General features: G+C 42.0%; 2 protein-coding genes across 2 annotated transcripts; one reads left to right on the top strand and one right to left on the bottom strand.

The window, feature by feature from the left end:
* Positions 1-1,077: 1,077 nt before the first annotated feature.
* mtres1 (mitochondrial transcription rescue factor 1) lies at positions 1,078-4,657 on the top strand. Its single transcript, XM_014192290.2, has 4 exons — positions 1,078-1,211; positions 2,026-2,473; positions 2,738-2,810; positions 4,157-4,657. Exons 2-4 carry the CDS (start codon positions 2,046-2,048, stop codon positions 4,337-4,339), a joined length of 684 nt encoding a protein of 227 aa, XP_014047765.1. The 5' UTR covers positions 1,078-1,211; positions 2,026-2,045; the 3' UTR covers positions 4,340-4,657.
* A 24-nt stretch (positions 4,658-4,681) lies between these two features.
* LOC106600707 (BEN domain-containing protein 3) lies at positions 4,682-8,888 on the bottom strand. The gene is made up of 4 exons (XM_014192277.2): positions 8,784-8,888; positions 7,895-7,949; positions 7,550-7,746; positions 4,682-7,389 (listed from the first exon to the last, which is right to left on the bottom strand). Exons 2-4 carry the CDS (start codon positions 7,944-7,946, stop codon positions 5,140-5,142), a joined length of 2,499 nt encoding a protein of 832 aa, XP_014047752.1. The 5' UTR covers positions 7,947-7,949; positions 8,784-8,888; the 3' UTR covers positions 4,682-5,139.
* Between the last annotated feature and the right edge of the window lie 6,114 nt (positions 8,889-15,002).

Raw genomic sequence — 15,002 nt, 5'->3', positions numbered from 1 at the left:
CAGAGCCTGGACTTGAACCCGATCTAACATCTCTGGGAGACCTGAAAATAGCTGTGCAGTGACGCTCCCCATCAAACTTGACAGAGCTTGAGAGGATCTGCAAAGAAGAATGGGAGAAACTCCCCGAATACAGGTGTGCCAAGCTTGTAGCGTCATACCCAAGAAGATTTGAGGCTGTAATCACTGCCAAAGGTGCTTCAACAAAGTACTGAGTAAAGGATCTGAATACCTACGTAAATGTATATTTTCGTTTTTTATTTATAATAAATTTGCAAACATTTCTAAAAACCTGCTTTTGCTTTGTCATTATGGGGTATTGTGTGTAGATTGATGAGGGTAAAAAACGATTTAATCAATTTTAGAATAAGGCTGTAAAGTAACAAAATGTGGAAAAAGTCAAGGGGTCTGAACACTTTCTTAAGGCACTGTATACAAAACAACAGGTGGTACAGGAGGCATAAATAGGCGACATTGTCACCAGTTTTTGAGGAACCTCATATACTTTGAACTATTAAAAAACCATCATTAACAAACACTGATGAAGGTTGTTTCATTGAAATGCTGGAAATTATTAATTTAAAAGTTAGGGCGCAAACAATAATGGTTTTCGTGAGGTGTAAATCCACCTGTACACCGTCTTTTCAATAAAAAAAGCAACAAACTCCTGTTTTTTCCCCCCTTTATTTAACTAGGCAAGTCCGTTAGGAACAAATTCTTATTTACAATGACGGTCTACCAAAAGGCATGCTGTGGGGACGGGGGCTGGGATTAAACATGAATAAATACAAATAAAGGACAAAACACACATCACGACAAGAGAGACAACACAACACTACATAAAGAGAGACCTAAGACAAGAGACGTAAAACAGTGAAAATGAATTATGAAGGCAAAAAGATGGACCACTGGCACAATAATCATTTTATCTGACTAGTAATCCAACACATACATTTCTGCGAGACATAATAGAGGAATATACAATCTGTACAAAAGCAAGAGCCGTCATTGTAAATAAGAATTTGTTCTTAACTGACTTGCCTAGTTTAAATAAAGGTTAAATTAAAAAAAATACAGCGGACTTTTAATTTGAAGGATTGTCTAACTTGACGCGGAAGTGATATTACTGTTGCTGACCTGCACACGGGTCATGGTGTAAGTACCTAGCTAGCTATCAAGCTAATTGAATGAAGGAGACTCATCTCAAAATAAAGGTAACTACGACATGAATGGGCTTTGCTACAACCAGTAATCATGAGGGGAAACAACGTTTATTAGCTACTAGCTTTATTGCTTATCTCTGTAGCAAGGTATTTATTTCAGTTAGTAACGTTAGCTGAACTAATGTGACACATTACAAAGTAAGCTCACTTTAGCATAGGTTGAAGAAAACAATTATTTGTAGTATTAAAAAAAAAACGTTTAGACAGACTTAAGTTAGCTAGCTACATACATCATGTACCCTAGCTGTGGACAAGAGGTTGAGTACACTGCATAATATAAACAATGTGATTATGTAGCTAGCTAGCTACTGCATGTCAACTAGTTAACCTTAGTTAAAAACAAACGAGGTAACGGTAGCTTGTGCACTAGTTAGTTAAAGCTATTCAACCCTAATGAGTGCTGCTCTTATGGCCACACCCCCACATAAATTAAACGTTTTAAAAATGTAACCTTTATTAAACTAGGCATGTCAGTTAAGAACAAATTCTTATTTACAATGACGGCCTAACCCGGACAACGCTGAGCCAATTGTGCGACTCCCAATCACGGCCGGTTGTGATACAGCCTGGAATCTAATCAGGGTCTGTAGTGACGCCACTATCACTGAGATGCAGTGCCTTAGACCGCTGCACGACTCTGGAGGCATACCATTACCATAGTGGGCCACCAACATAACTTGACAATGTATCCTATCTATATTACATATATAGTTATTGATTTCCTAAAGGCATGTTGTACCAAAAATCCACATTCAACTGCTCTTTATAGCTCTATTGTTGTAAACGACTGTCTACTTTTTTCAAGTCACAAGAAGGAGCTACAGCATGCAGGGATTGTTGATACAGGCACTGGCCCTGAGACAGTTGGGAAGGCTGAGTACCCGAAAGCTGCTGAACCCTGGACCGGGACCTTACTGGACAGAATGGTGCCCAAGGACACTACACACCCGCCAGCTGTGTGGTTCCCCCTCTTCCCTGACCCTTGGGCCACACAAGCTTCCTAAACGCTGGAATTCAGCTAAGAGCAGGTTGGTTCTTCATCACGTGAGGTTCAAAAGCAGCAAGAAGAAAGGAGGCGCAAAGGTTGTACAGGAAGAGGAAGAAGATGATGAAAAGGACCTGGAGGACAGTGACTATGAAGATGAACCTGAGGATGACCCCAGTGTGCCAAAAGACTACAAAGACATAGAGAAATATGTGCAGTCCTTTCGATATGATGTTATCATGAAAGCTGGCCTTGACATAGCACGCAAGTGAGTTGTTACAGAGATATGCCTTTGTTTTCAAATGGATGCACTCAATGAGATAAAAAGAGGGTTGGGTTATGGTATCATTAATATTTGGCATCAATAATGACAACAATTTGAGGGAATCCAAATGGGTCGACTTTCCGCACCTCCTGAAAGCTTGAATGAAGAGATGAGGTCAAATTATTTGATTGATATGGAATTACTTAAAAGGCTTTAATCTAGGCCTATCCTCAGTGGCCAACTGATTTTTTGTTGTCTTTATTTCAGCAAAGTGGAGGATGCATTCTATGGCAACAAGCTTTGGCTAAATGGACAGAAACTTGTCAAGAAAAGTAAATTGGTGAGTTACTTTTGTGCCTAGTAATGATGTATAAAATAAACAATATTTCTGTCAACCTTCAACATCTTACAGGACTGTTAGGATCCAAACCCACCCCCCGTGAACTGAAGTGGTAGAGCAGTCTAACCAACTGGATTGTCAGGGACAAGTCTAAGGGCTCGATTCAATCCGTAGCACTGAATATCCGCACTGTAGCGCGACTGAAATTTAAAGGCAATGTTTCCTCGTTCAGGCACTGCATTTACAGTAAATAACCTTAATATTTAAATTGTGCTTGTAATAGCAGCCATATGGGCGCTACACTTTTCATGGTGCATCTGTTAAAGCCTACCTACAGAAGGGGAGTAACTGTGAACTTCAGAAACAGAGGTGCCTAATGAACAGCTCCGGGCCTGCCTGTCTGATTAATGTTTCTCCCTCCCTGACGATCGACACCACCTCCACCCAAGCTACTCCTTTACTGAACTGCATCACCATCCAGCTGTAGAAGACCATCTCCCATGAACTGCCAGCTCCCATCGACTGAGATTCTGTATGATAAGCGCTATATAAACAAAATCTATACTGAACTAAAATAAAAACACAACATGCACCAATTTCAAAGATTCTATTCGTTACAATTCATATAAGGAAATCAGTCAATTTAAATAAATGTATTAGGCCCAAATATATTAATTTCACGTGACTGGGCAAGGGTGCAGCCATAAGCCCACCCACTTGGGAGCCAGGCCCGGCCAATCAGACTCTAGTTTTTCCTCACAAAAGGGCTTTATTACAGACAGAAATACTCCTTGGCACCCCCTCAGACAGGTGAAATAGCCGGAAGTGGAGGTCCTGGGCTGGCGTGGTTACACATGGTTGTGAGGCTATTTGAACGTACTACCAAATTCTCTAAAATTACATTTGAGGGGGCTTATGGTAAAGAAATTAACTTTCACTTCTCTGGCAACACCACTGGACGTTCCTGCAGACAGCATGCCAATTGCACGCTCCCTCAACTTTAGACATCTGTGTGGTGTTGTGACAACTGCACATTTTAGTGGCCTTTTGTCCACAGCACAAAGTGCACTTGTTTAATTAGCTTCTTGATATGCCTCAGGTGCCTGGATTATCTTTGTAAAGGAGAAATGCTCACTAACAGGGATGTAAACATTTGTCAAAATTTGAGATAAGCGTTTTGTGCGTATGAAACATTTCTGGGATCTTTTATTTCAGCTCATGAAACATGGGGTCAACACTTTACATGTTTTATATTTTTGTTCAGTATATAACGCAGATCTTCAGCAATACGGATTGAATCAAACCCTAAGTTTCTTAATTGTACCCGTCTTTGGTTCTCTCTTCAGGTTAAAGTTGGGGACACCTTGGACCTGGTATTGTCAGAGAACAAAGAAACAGACAGTGTCACGCTTTTGAGAGTCATCATTAAGAAGGAATTGGGTGAATCCAAGGATGGAGACCGGTACAAAGTTGTTCTGAGGCGCTGGAAAAACATAGAACTTCCCAAGCAGAACGCCTTTAAACAATGAGTTTGTGTACAATACTGAATATACCACTCCCCATTGACAAGGGATTTGGAGTATCTATGTCTATGCATGATGTTACGTCAAAGTGAATGGTGCATTTTTTACATAGTCTTCTTGGTATGTGTCATCATTGGCTTATCTGGTTTCAAATGGCCTTGGGCCTTGACACAATTTTCTATTAACAAATATTAGTAAGACTCATTCTCAATATTACTATGTAATTATGAAATGGATGGTCATGGTTTGAATCAGATGCAAGGGGATATGTGTGGGATAAGTTATGGAGTGCTAAATGCTAATAAAGTGAAATGCTGAATTCGACTGACTTGATTACGAATGGCTTAATGGGATCTGTTGCCATGATTTTAATACATATTTATAATACAAACTTCTATAAGAAGGTATAACATTGTTATAAAAGACCAGTGGTGCCACTGTTTTTTCCATTGCTTATTTGTCCCAATCACCATTTTTATCCATCTTTGCCTGTGACCTGTCTTTGTAATGTTTACATGGTTATTGTTTTTAAGGCTACACATCTTATATACAGGGTAAATTAGATGAGCTATGACACTTGTTTTGTTGTATACATAGTCTATAATCTCACACAAGCAGATGATGAAAAACTAAACTGTCTAATACTGTAGTTCAATATTACAAATACATTGAGTACTAATGAAAAGCCTTTGCACACTGTCCTATGTAGGATAAGGCCAACTTGTAAAGGCTCCACTCTGCTATTCAGCTTCTGTCCTTGTGCAAATATTTAGAATAAAAAATACAAATTGTCTTTAGCTTTGCTACTAGGACACAGTATTTGATCTCTTGGCCTTCTTTAGTATGTCACACTTCTTGCGGTTGGGCCGCCGGCATCGCTCATCTATGCTTGGCACACATTCATAATGCCAGACCTCCTCCATCTTCTCAACTGGGTACACGGCTTCTACATAGTGGCGGATGAGCCTGAGACGCACTGGATCCAGCTGCTTCTTGTTGCAGGCGCCTGAGTGGTTATACTGAAGCCGCAGGTTCTCCTGAGTGAAGAGCTCAGGGAAGAGGCGCACCAGTAGGCGGGCGGCAAAGTTTCCCACTGAAAGGCTCTGCTGGACAATCTCTCGCACCTCCGTGTCTGAGAGCAAGTAGACCAAAGGCACTGGGAAGTCTGGAATCGACACCGTCAATTCCTCCAGGGGGATCATGCAGAAATCTTTGCTACTTTTTTCAGGGGGTAGTGGAGGGATCTCAAAGTCCTCCAAGTGCTCTGTGTTGAGCTGGTTCACTTGGCAAGCAGCCACAAAGTCCACAGGCCCTTGCTCGAACTCAGGAGCATAGACTTTGGGTTGCTGCTGGTACGACCGCCGTTGTTCCGTGTCTCGTCGCCTGCACCGCTCGTCCAGTTTACCCACAAATTCCAGGGTCCACACTCTGTCATTCTTGGCCTGTGGATATAGTAGCTGTACATAGTGGCGAATAAGGTTGACCCGCACAGGATCAAGCTGTTTCTTCCCGAGAGAGCCACTACAGTTGTAATGCTTCCGTGTGTTCTCGTAGGTGAAGAGCTCAGGGAATGTAAGTACCAAGAGGCGAGAGGCAAAGTTCCCAATTGACAAGCTACAGTCATAGTTGTTCCTCAGTTGCTCCCTAGAGAGCAGATACTCTTGAGGCACACTGAAATCTGGTAGGGGGATCTCAAGTTGTTCAAAATCGACTGGCACAAGCAATGACTTTTTTGACCTACGACCTGGTCTCTCGTAGTCACACATGTCACTGATCTTGATGATAGAGACATCATCAGGGAGGCTTGTGGAGTCATAGCTCTCATCGTTCATGTTCTCAGGCTCACTGCAATTACCGTTACTGTGATAACCCTCTATGGCATCTTCTATGCGCTGCACACACACATGCAGCCAACTATCCTCCGGGACGTCAGGAAAATTAGCTTCCATGTACTTACGGATAATCTCTATCCTGTCTGAGTCCAGGATCATCTTTCCCACACTACCCTCTGGCAATTTCCCCTCCTCAAAAACCTCTGGGAAAACTCTGTTTACAAGAAACATAAAGTCTTCTGGGGAGGAGAGCTTATCAAGATCCTCTCCAACCTCCTGAGTGTCAAACACAAGGTCTGGCACCACTACTTTATTGTTGGTGTGGTCACTATTGGAGTCTAAGTCGAGGTGCACTTCTTGCCCCTCCTCATTTATAAAATGGCAGGGCTGGTTCCGCTCAGCTTTTAAACCAAAGTCTGTAATAGTCTGTTTCCCACATGACTGTGGCCCGCTCTCCATATCCTTCTGAGCCCAGAAGCGGTTAAAGAAGTTATTAATCTGTAATAGGCATTCATCCTGCCAAATGTTGTTATTCTTTACCAGAGGAAAACACACCTTCACATAGTTGCGTATTAGCTGCAGCTGTAGGGAATCCAACGTTCTCTTGTTGGCGATACAACCAGGAGTGCACTCCTTGGCTTTAAAAAGTTCTGGGAAGAGATGTACTAGCAGTCGACAACCCAACTCGCCAGCATTTGATGTCTGCTCCATCAGTTGACTCAGCTCCTCACTTGTCAACAGGTATTCTGGTGGAGGCTGGAACTCAGTTGCCATCTCTGAGGGTTTGATCTGTTTTTTGATGCGAGTGACCTCCAGGGAAAGTAGATCCACCTTGCTGTGCAGTTGGGTCATGCTTGAGTTGAGCGTATTGAGGATGAAAAACATCTTCTCAATGAGGGAGTATAGATTAGAGTCTGTTGAAGACATGGACCCTGCTGCCCCCAGGACAGAGAGGGGTTCACTTCGGCTGTGCTCCCCTGTATTGACCAGTTGAGGGGAAATGAGATTGCTGTAGCTTAGCTGCACTCCTCCCTCATGCTGAGGCTGCTGGTCCAGGCTTGATGTGTGCTTCTTCTCTGTGATTCTGTGAGAGATGCTGTAGAGAGGCTTCCTGTAAGAGGCTATAGTCTTCTCCTGGTCAGGGTCCTTCTCCGCAGATGTCAGGCAGAGGGGTTGTGGCCTTGTGGACCCTTCAGACAATCTCCTCAAAAAGTGCCGCCCTGCCTACACAGAGACAACAACAACATTATGCATTTCTTATCTCAAATTTAAAAAACAATGTATTTTTAATGTCATGTAAATAAAAACAGGAATAAGCAAGCCTATGTCTATTTACCAAATTAAGTTAGTCATAATCATAGATTATGCCATTTCATTAATTTACCTCACTAGAGACCCTGACTCTTTTGCTGCTGGTCGACTGGAGCAATTCAGAATTGTGTGCGTCACAGCCCATGTCCTTGGCAGTACGTTTCCTGGTGGCCTCACTAGTTCCAAGGTACCATCTTCGGGGTCCTTCAGTTGTCTCACTAATAGTACATTCATCTGTCTCCGTCTTGATGTCTTGAATGGGTTCTCGCTCTGCAGAAAATAAACATTTCAAATCATTGTTATGTTATTTCCAATATACAGCTTGATTAGATTTCCCCACTTTAGCTGTTGCTAAATCCAAACAGTTTGGAAGTGAATAGTTGCAATAACAGTAGAATATTAAATGGTTTATACTTACCTATCTCAAGCATTTCTCCATCTGAGTGTTCCCTATGGTCAGAGGAATTCATATCCTATAGTAAAACAATAGAGTCAAAAATAAATAAAATCTGCAACATCTCTGTTTATGCCATTTTCAGAATTCCAATGTCACTGCACTGGTAAGTAACCTTGACTGTTGTAATTTCTCTAAATAGGCACATTACTTTGATTGCATTGTCTTAATGTTGTTAGAGACTTCATCTTTCAAATTAAAAGTCACATTCTATGCTTCAACAACAATTGTGATTGTTGTTCCATAGAAAAAGTAAAGCATTTGATGTAATATTGTTGTAATCAATCAGGCCCTTGTCTACTGCACCGCTTTATATGTTTATAGGCATACATGGATGATATTCTGAACCCGTGCTATTTGATCAGCAGTTTGGGCGCATGTTTACTTAACGAAAATATTGGACAGCACCGCAGTAAGCTACGCTCATTATACAATTAAATATAAGACACTAACTTGTGCTCTATTGTTTAACTTCTAACGGTGTGTGAGTTTTGTGTTCTCTGATGCAAGAGGACTCAGTCTGTGGAGGCTTTATATGATTTGCTTCACTCGCCCCCTTTGGTTTCTGTCCCATCCACTTCCTCATTCTTCTACACTAGAAGCCCATGATCCAAAACATGGAACACACACACAACTGTTTTACTTTTCCCACTGGAAATAAAAACTTCAGCCTTTCGTGGCAATTAAAAAACGCTATAACATGTATTTGAATACACCGATAATATACATTTATACTTCGCATTACAGCTAGCTTATCATTTCGTGACGCGTCAGTGTATATCCTTGTACGAGTTTTCCCCACTCTTCGTGGAATTGTCAAAATGAAAACACAGATGCTTTAGCTCGAACTCACCTTTACGGTTTAATGTAGTCCTTTGCAATAATGGAAGAGGTGATCAACATCTCTGCCGTGGGAATTTCACACTGTTCGTGTTTCTCCTTTTGGAAGGGGGGGGGGTCTGTGTCGTCTCGCGTGACGTGTCGGGGCGCGCGCCTGCAGTGTCATTTCCGCACAGCTGTGGATGTGTCTTGTGTGGCGGTGTGGCCTGTGAAGCTAGCGACAATAAGGATTACCCACAAAAGAGGAATTTGCGATTTGCCTTCAAAGTGTATTAGACTGCATAATTGTGTTGTGTTTTGTGGGTGTCACTGAGTAGGCTGATAACCCAATTTCATTGGTGTGCACTCCATAGTACAGTCCAATATTAATGTTCAATAATACAATAGACTAACTGGTGAGGTGATTTCCAAGGGTCAAAATCCTGCAATAACTATGACGCCAATATTTGTGTAAACTCTTTGGGATTGTAATCTGTGTGTGTCACTGACAAGGCTGATACTTAATTTCCATAGTTAAGGCTGCACATAGCCCTTGATATGACTCAGTTCCATTACGTTACACATAAGAGTCATTGGACAAAGGCGTCTTCTGTACCGGGAGTTTTGTTAAGAGCCCCAACGCTCAATCTGAACAGTAACAACTGTCGCTTGCGGTACGGTTTTGGAAGGACCTTATATTTCATATCAGCGATAATTTTTTTAAATTAAATTGATACACACCTTGATAGGATTAGTGTTCCCACACGGCCATATGTTCATGTTACAATGCTTGTTAACGGAAAACATGAGGCGAACGACCACCTGTGCTAATTACCTATTACCTACCTATCTAGCATGCTCTGAACACCTGTGTGTAAGCATAACTCGGGAAGTGTATCAGAAGCGTAGTTTCGTCGGATGGAGGTACCCATAGCTTTATGGATATGTGCAAAACTACTACAGTAAGTTCATCATTTTTATTTAAAGGATTCTTTCTGATGAAAGATGATGCCCATATGTTTCTAAAGCCGTATCGGAAGCAACGATTACTGGCATTTCTAAATGTTAAAACACAGTGTTGGGATTGTAGTCGTGGGAAAAGCTAATGGATGAAAACTGTAGGGGTAAGGCAGAATGCCACCTTGAGTTTGAGGGCTAGGTTGTATATTGAATAACTGTATGCATGCCCCCAATGCAATTATGCAGTCTTATACATTCACAGTGGGATTTGTTTTAAGCAGACCACCATAGTCCCTGTGCCCAAGAACACAAAGGCAACCTGCCTAAATGACTACCAACCCGTAGCACTCACGTCTGTAGCCATGAAATGCTTTGAAAGGCTGGTCATGGCTCACATAAACACCATTATTCCAGAAACCCTAGACCCACTTCAATGTGCATACAGCACCAACAGATCCACAGATGATGCAATCTCGATTGCACTCCACACTGCCCTTTCCCACCTGGACAAAAGGAACACCTATGTGAGAATGCTATTCATTGACTACAGCTCATCGTTCAACACCATAGTGCCCTCAAAGCTCATCACTAAGCTAAGGAACCTGGGACTAAACACCTCCCTCTGCAACTGGATCCTAGACTTCCTGACGGGACGCCCCCAGGTGGTAAGGGTAAGTAACAACACATCCGCCACGCTGATCCTCAACACAGGGGCCCCTCAGGGGTGCGTGCTCAGTCTCCTCCTGTACTCCTTGTTCACTCATGACTGCACTGCCAGGCACAACTCCAACACCATCATTAAGGTTGCTGATGACACAACAGTGGTATGCCTGATCACCGTCAACGACGAGACAGACTATAGGGAGGAGACCTGACCGTTTGGTGCAAGGACAACAACCTCTCCCTCAACGTGATCAAGACAAAGGAGAGGATTGTGGACTTCAGGAAAAGGAGGACCGGCACGCCCCCCATTCTCATCGACGGGGCTGTAGTGGAGCAGGTTGAGAGCTTGTCAAGTTCCTTGGCATCCACATCACCAACAAACTAACATGGTCCAAGCACACCAAGACCGTTGTGAAGAGGGTACAACAAAACCTATTCCCCCTCAGGAGACTGAAAAGATTTGGCATGGGTCCTCAGATCCTAAAAAGGTTTTACAGCTGCACCATCATGAGTATCTTGATGGGTTGCATCACTGCCTGGTATGGCAACTGCTCGGCCTCTGACTGCAAGACACTACAGAGAGTTGTGTGTACGGCCCAGTACATCACCGGTACCAAGCTTCCTGCCATCCAGGACGTCTATACCAGGCGGTGTCAGAGGAAGGCCCAAAAAATTGTCAGACTCCAGCCACCCTAGTCATACACTGTTCTCTCTGCTACCGCACGGCAAGCGGTACTGAAGTGCCAAGTCTAGGTTCAAGAGGCTTCTGAACAGCTTCTACCCCCAAGCCGTTAGACTCCTGAACAGCTTATCAAATGGCTACTCACACTATTTGCACCCTCTGCTACTCACTGTTATCTATGCATAGCCACTTTAATAACCCTACCTGCATGTATATAATTACCTCAACTACCTCGACATCGGTTCCCCCGCACATTGACTCTGAACCAGTACCCCATGTATATAGCCCCGCTATTGTTATTTGCTGCTGCTCTTTAATTATTTGTTTTTCTTCTCTCTTACTTTTTTGGTATTTTCTTAACCTCTCTAGGGAAGGTGGGACGAAATCGTCCCACCTACGTAACAGCCAGTGGAATCCTGTGGCGCGTTATTCAAATACCTTAGAAATGCTATTACTTCAATTTCTCAAACATATTACTATTTTACAGCATTTTAAAGACAAGACTCTCGTTAATCTAACCACACTGTCCGATTTCAAAAAGGCTTTACAACGAAAGCAAAACATTAGATTATGTCAGCAGAGTACCCAGCCAGAAATAATCAGACACCCATTTTTCAAGCTAGCATATAATGTCACATAAACCTAAATGCAGCACTAACCTTTGATGATCTTCATCAGATGAAAATCTTAGGACATTATGTTATACAATACATGCATGTTTTGTTCAATCAAGTTCATATTTATATCAAAAACCAGCTTTTTACATTAGCATGTGACGTTCAGAACTAGCATACCCCCCGCAAACCTCCGGTGAATTTACAAAATTACTCACGATAAACGCTCACAAAAAACATAATTATTTTAAGAATTATAGATACAGAACTCCTTTGTGCAATCGAGGTGTCCGATTTTAAAATAGCTTTTCGGTGAAAGCACATTTTGCAATATTCTGAGTACATAGCCCAGCCATCACGGCTAGCTATTTAGACACCCACCAAGTTTAGCCCTGACCAAACTCCGATTTACTATTACAAAAGTTTGATTACCTTTGATGTTCTTCGTCAGAATGCACTCCCAGGACTGCTACTTCAATAACAAATGTTGGTTTGGTCCAAAATAATCCATCGTTATATCCAAATAGCGGCGTTTTGTTCGTGCGTTCAAGACACTATCCGAAGTGTAAATAAGGGTCACGAGCATGGCGCAATTCGTGACAAAAAAATTCTAAATATTCCATTACCGTACTTCGAAGCATGTCAACCGCTGTTTAAAATCCATTTTTATGCCATTTTTCTCGTAAAAAGCGATAATATTCCGACCGGGAATCTGCGTTTAGGTAAACAGAGGAAAGAAAACAAAGCATGAGGTCGACGCGGGCACGAGCCTGAGTCTCACAGTACTGTAACCAGCCACTACCCAAACGCGCTACTTTTTTTTCAGCCAGAGCCTGCAAAGCCACGATTCAGCTTTTTGCCGCCTTCTGAGAGCCCATGGGAGCCGTAGGAAGTGTCACGTAATAGCAGAGATCCTCTGTAATGGATAGAGATAATCAAGAAGGGCAAGAAATTGTCAGACAGGCCACTTCCTGCATGGAATCTTCTCAGGTTTTGGCCTGCCATATGAGTTCTGTTATACTCACAGACACCATTCAAACAGTTTTAGAAACTTTAGGGTGTTTTCTATCCAAAGCCAATAATTATATGCATATTCTAGTTACTGGGCAGGAGTAGTAACCAGATTAAATCGGGTACGTTTTTTATCCAGCCGTGTCAATACTGCCCCCTAGCCCTAACAGGTTAATCCAACCACATTGTCCGATTTCAAAAAGGCTTTACGGCGAAAGCATAACATTAGATTATGTTAGGACAGCGCCGAGACAAGAAAAACCACACAGCCATTTTCCAAGCAAGGAGAGGCGTCACAAAAACCAGAAATACAGCTAAAATGAATCACTAACCTTTGATGATCTTCATCAGATGGCACTCATAGGACTTCATGTTACACAATACATGTACGTTTTGCTCGATAAAGTTCATATTTATATCCAAAAACCACATATTACATTGGCGTGTAATGTTTAGAAATGTTTTGCCTCCCAAAACATCAGGTGAATGAGCACATCAATTTACAGAAATACCCATCATAAACGTTGATGAAATATTAAACTGTTATTCAAAGAATTATAGATACACTTCTCCTTAATGCAACCGCTGTCAGATTTTAAAAAAACTTTACAGCGAAAACACACTTTGCAATAATCTGAGTACAGCGCTCAGACAACAACAAGCAATACAGATACCCGCATTTTGGAGTCAACTAAAATCAGAAATAGCATTATAAATATTCACTTACCTTTGATCTTCATCAGAATGCACTCCCAGGAATCCCAGTTCCACAAATGTTTGTTTTGTTCGATGAAGTCCATCATTTATGTCCAAATATCTCCTTTTTGTTCACATGTTTAGTCCACTACTCCAAATGCAGGAAGCGCGCGCAAAATGTCACAACGAAATGTAAGAAAAAAGTTATATTTACGTTCGTAGAAACATGTCAAACGATGTATAGCATCAATCTTTATGATGTTTTTATCATAAATCTTCAAAAATATTCCAACCGGACAATTCCAATGTCTTCAGAAAAGAAAAGGAACACAGCTAACTCTCACGGGAGTGCGCGCCATTGAACTCATGTCATTCTCTCAGTCATCTGACTCCAGGAGCTCTTATTCTCTTCCCAGTCACAGTAGGAGCATGAAACAACGTTCTTAAGACTGTTGACATCTAGTGGAAGCCTTAGAAAGTGCAAAATGAACCCTAAGTCACTGTATACTGGATAGGGAATCACTTGAAAAACTACAAACCTCAGATTTCCACACTTCCTGGTTGGATTTTTCTCAGGTTTTTGCCTGCCATATGAGTTGTGTTATACTCACAGACATCATTCAAACAGTTTTAGAAACTTCAGAGTGTTTTCTATCCAAATCTACTAATAATATGCATATCCTACCTTCTGGGCCCGAGTAGCAGGCAGTTTAATTTGGGCACGTCATTCATCTGAATTTCCGAATACTGCCCCCTGTCACTAAAAAGTTAATGACGTGGAATTAAAATTGCCGGCAACCAGAAAAGTTATAGCCTCGTACAGTTTAAGTGCCAGTTCATTATTTTTCTTGTCCTGAGATGGAATGTGTACAATAGTCACGGTAACAGCTGAAGAATCCTTCAGGAGGTAAAAGGGTCTGCATTTGACCATCAGGTATTCCAAGACGGGTGAACAATGGGGCGACACTTCCACCGTTCTCGAGTCAGCACACCAGTTGTTGTTGATGAAGAGGCAAACCCCTTCCCCTCAATTTCCTAGACTCCTGTCCTGTCAGAATGGTTCATTAAGAATTTGAGTTGGATAGCCATAGGGGATATCTTGTCCAAGAGCCATGTTTCAGAAAAGCAGAGAATATTGCAGTGTTGAGAGTCCTGTTGGTAGCAAATTTGCAATCGGAGGTCATCCATCTTATTATCAAGTGACTGTACATTGGCAAGTAGAATGGAGGGAAGAGGTGGACGGTTCTCCCTTCGCCTTAATCTTGCAAGAATCTCCCCTCTCCTGCCTCTAACGTCCAATTTCCTCTTGGGTCGGAATTACAGAAAGAGCCCAGGGCAGATGAGTCGAAGTTGAAGCCAGAATTGAGGTAACTGCTGATCTGATTTTCAAAAGTTAACATCGGTTGTAAGAAATAGTAGCGGATAGATTGAAAAAATAAAGAATGAAATAAATGACAAAATAATCACAAAATAGTGAACTTGGGTCTGAGCTAGCAAAACGGCGGCGATCCAGTAAGGCGCCATATTTTCAGATGTGTGACCAAAGTCGATCAGTATTCTCAAAACAATCTTTTGATTGCAGCATTAAGTCTGCCTCCTTCAGCATATAGTGGGGTCGGCATTTTAT

Source organism: Salmo salar, chromosome ssa01, assembly GCF_905237065.1.
Source record: "Salmo salar chromosome ssa01, Ssal_v3.1, whole genome shotgun sequence".
Lineage (NCBI taxonomy): Eukaryota > Metazoa > Chordata > Actinopteri > Salmoniformes > Salmonidae > Salmo > Salmo salar.
The sequence above is the reverse complement of the archived record's forward strand: the minus strand, read 5'-3'. Positions and strand labels throughout refer to the sequence as shown.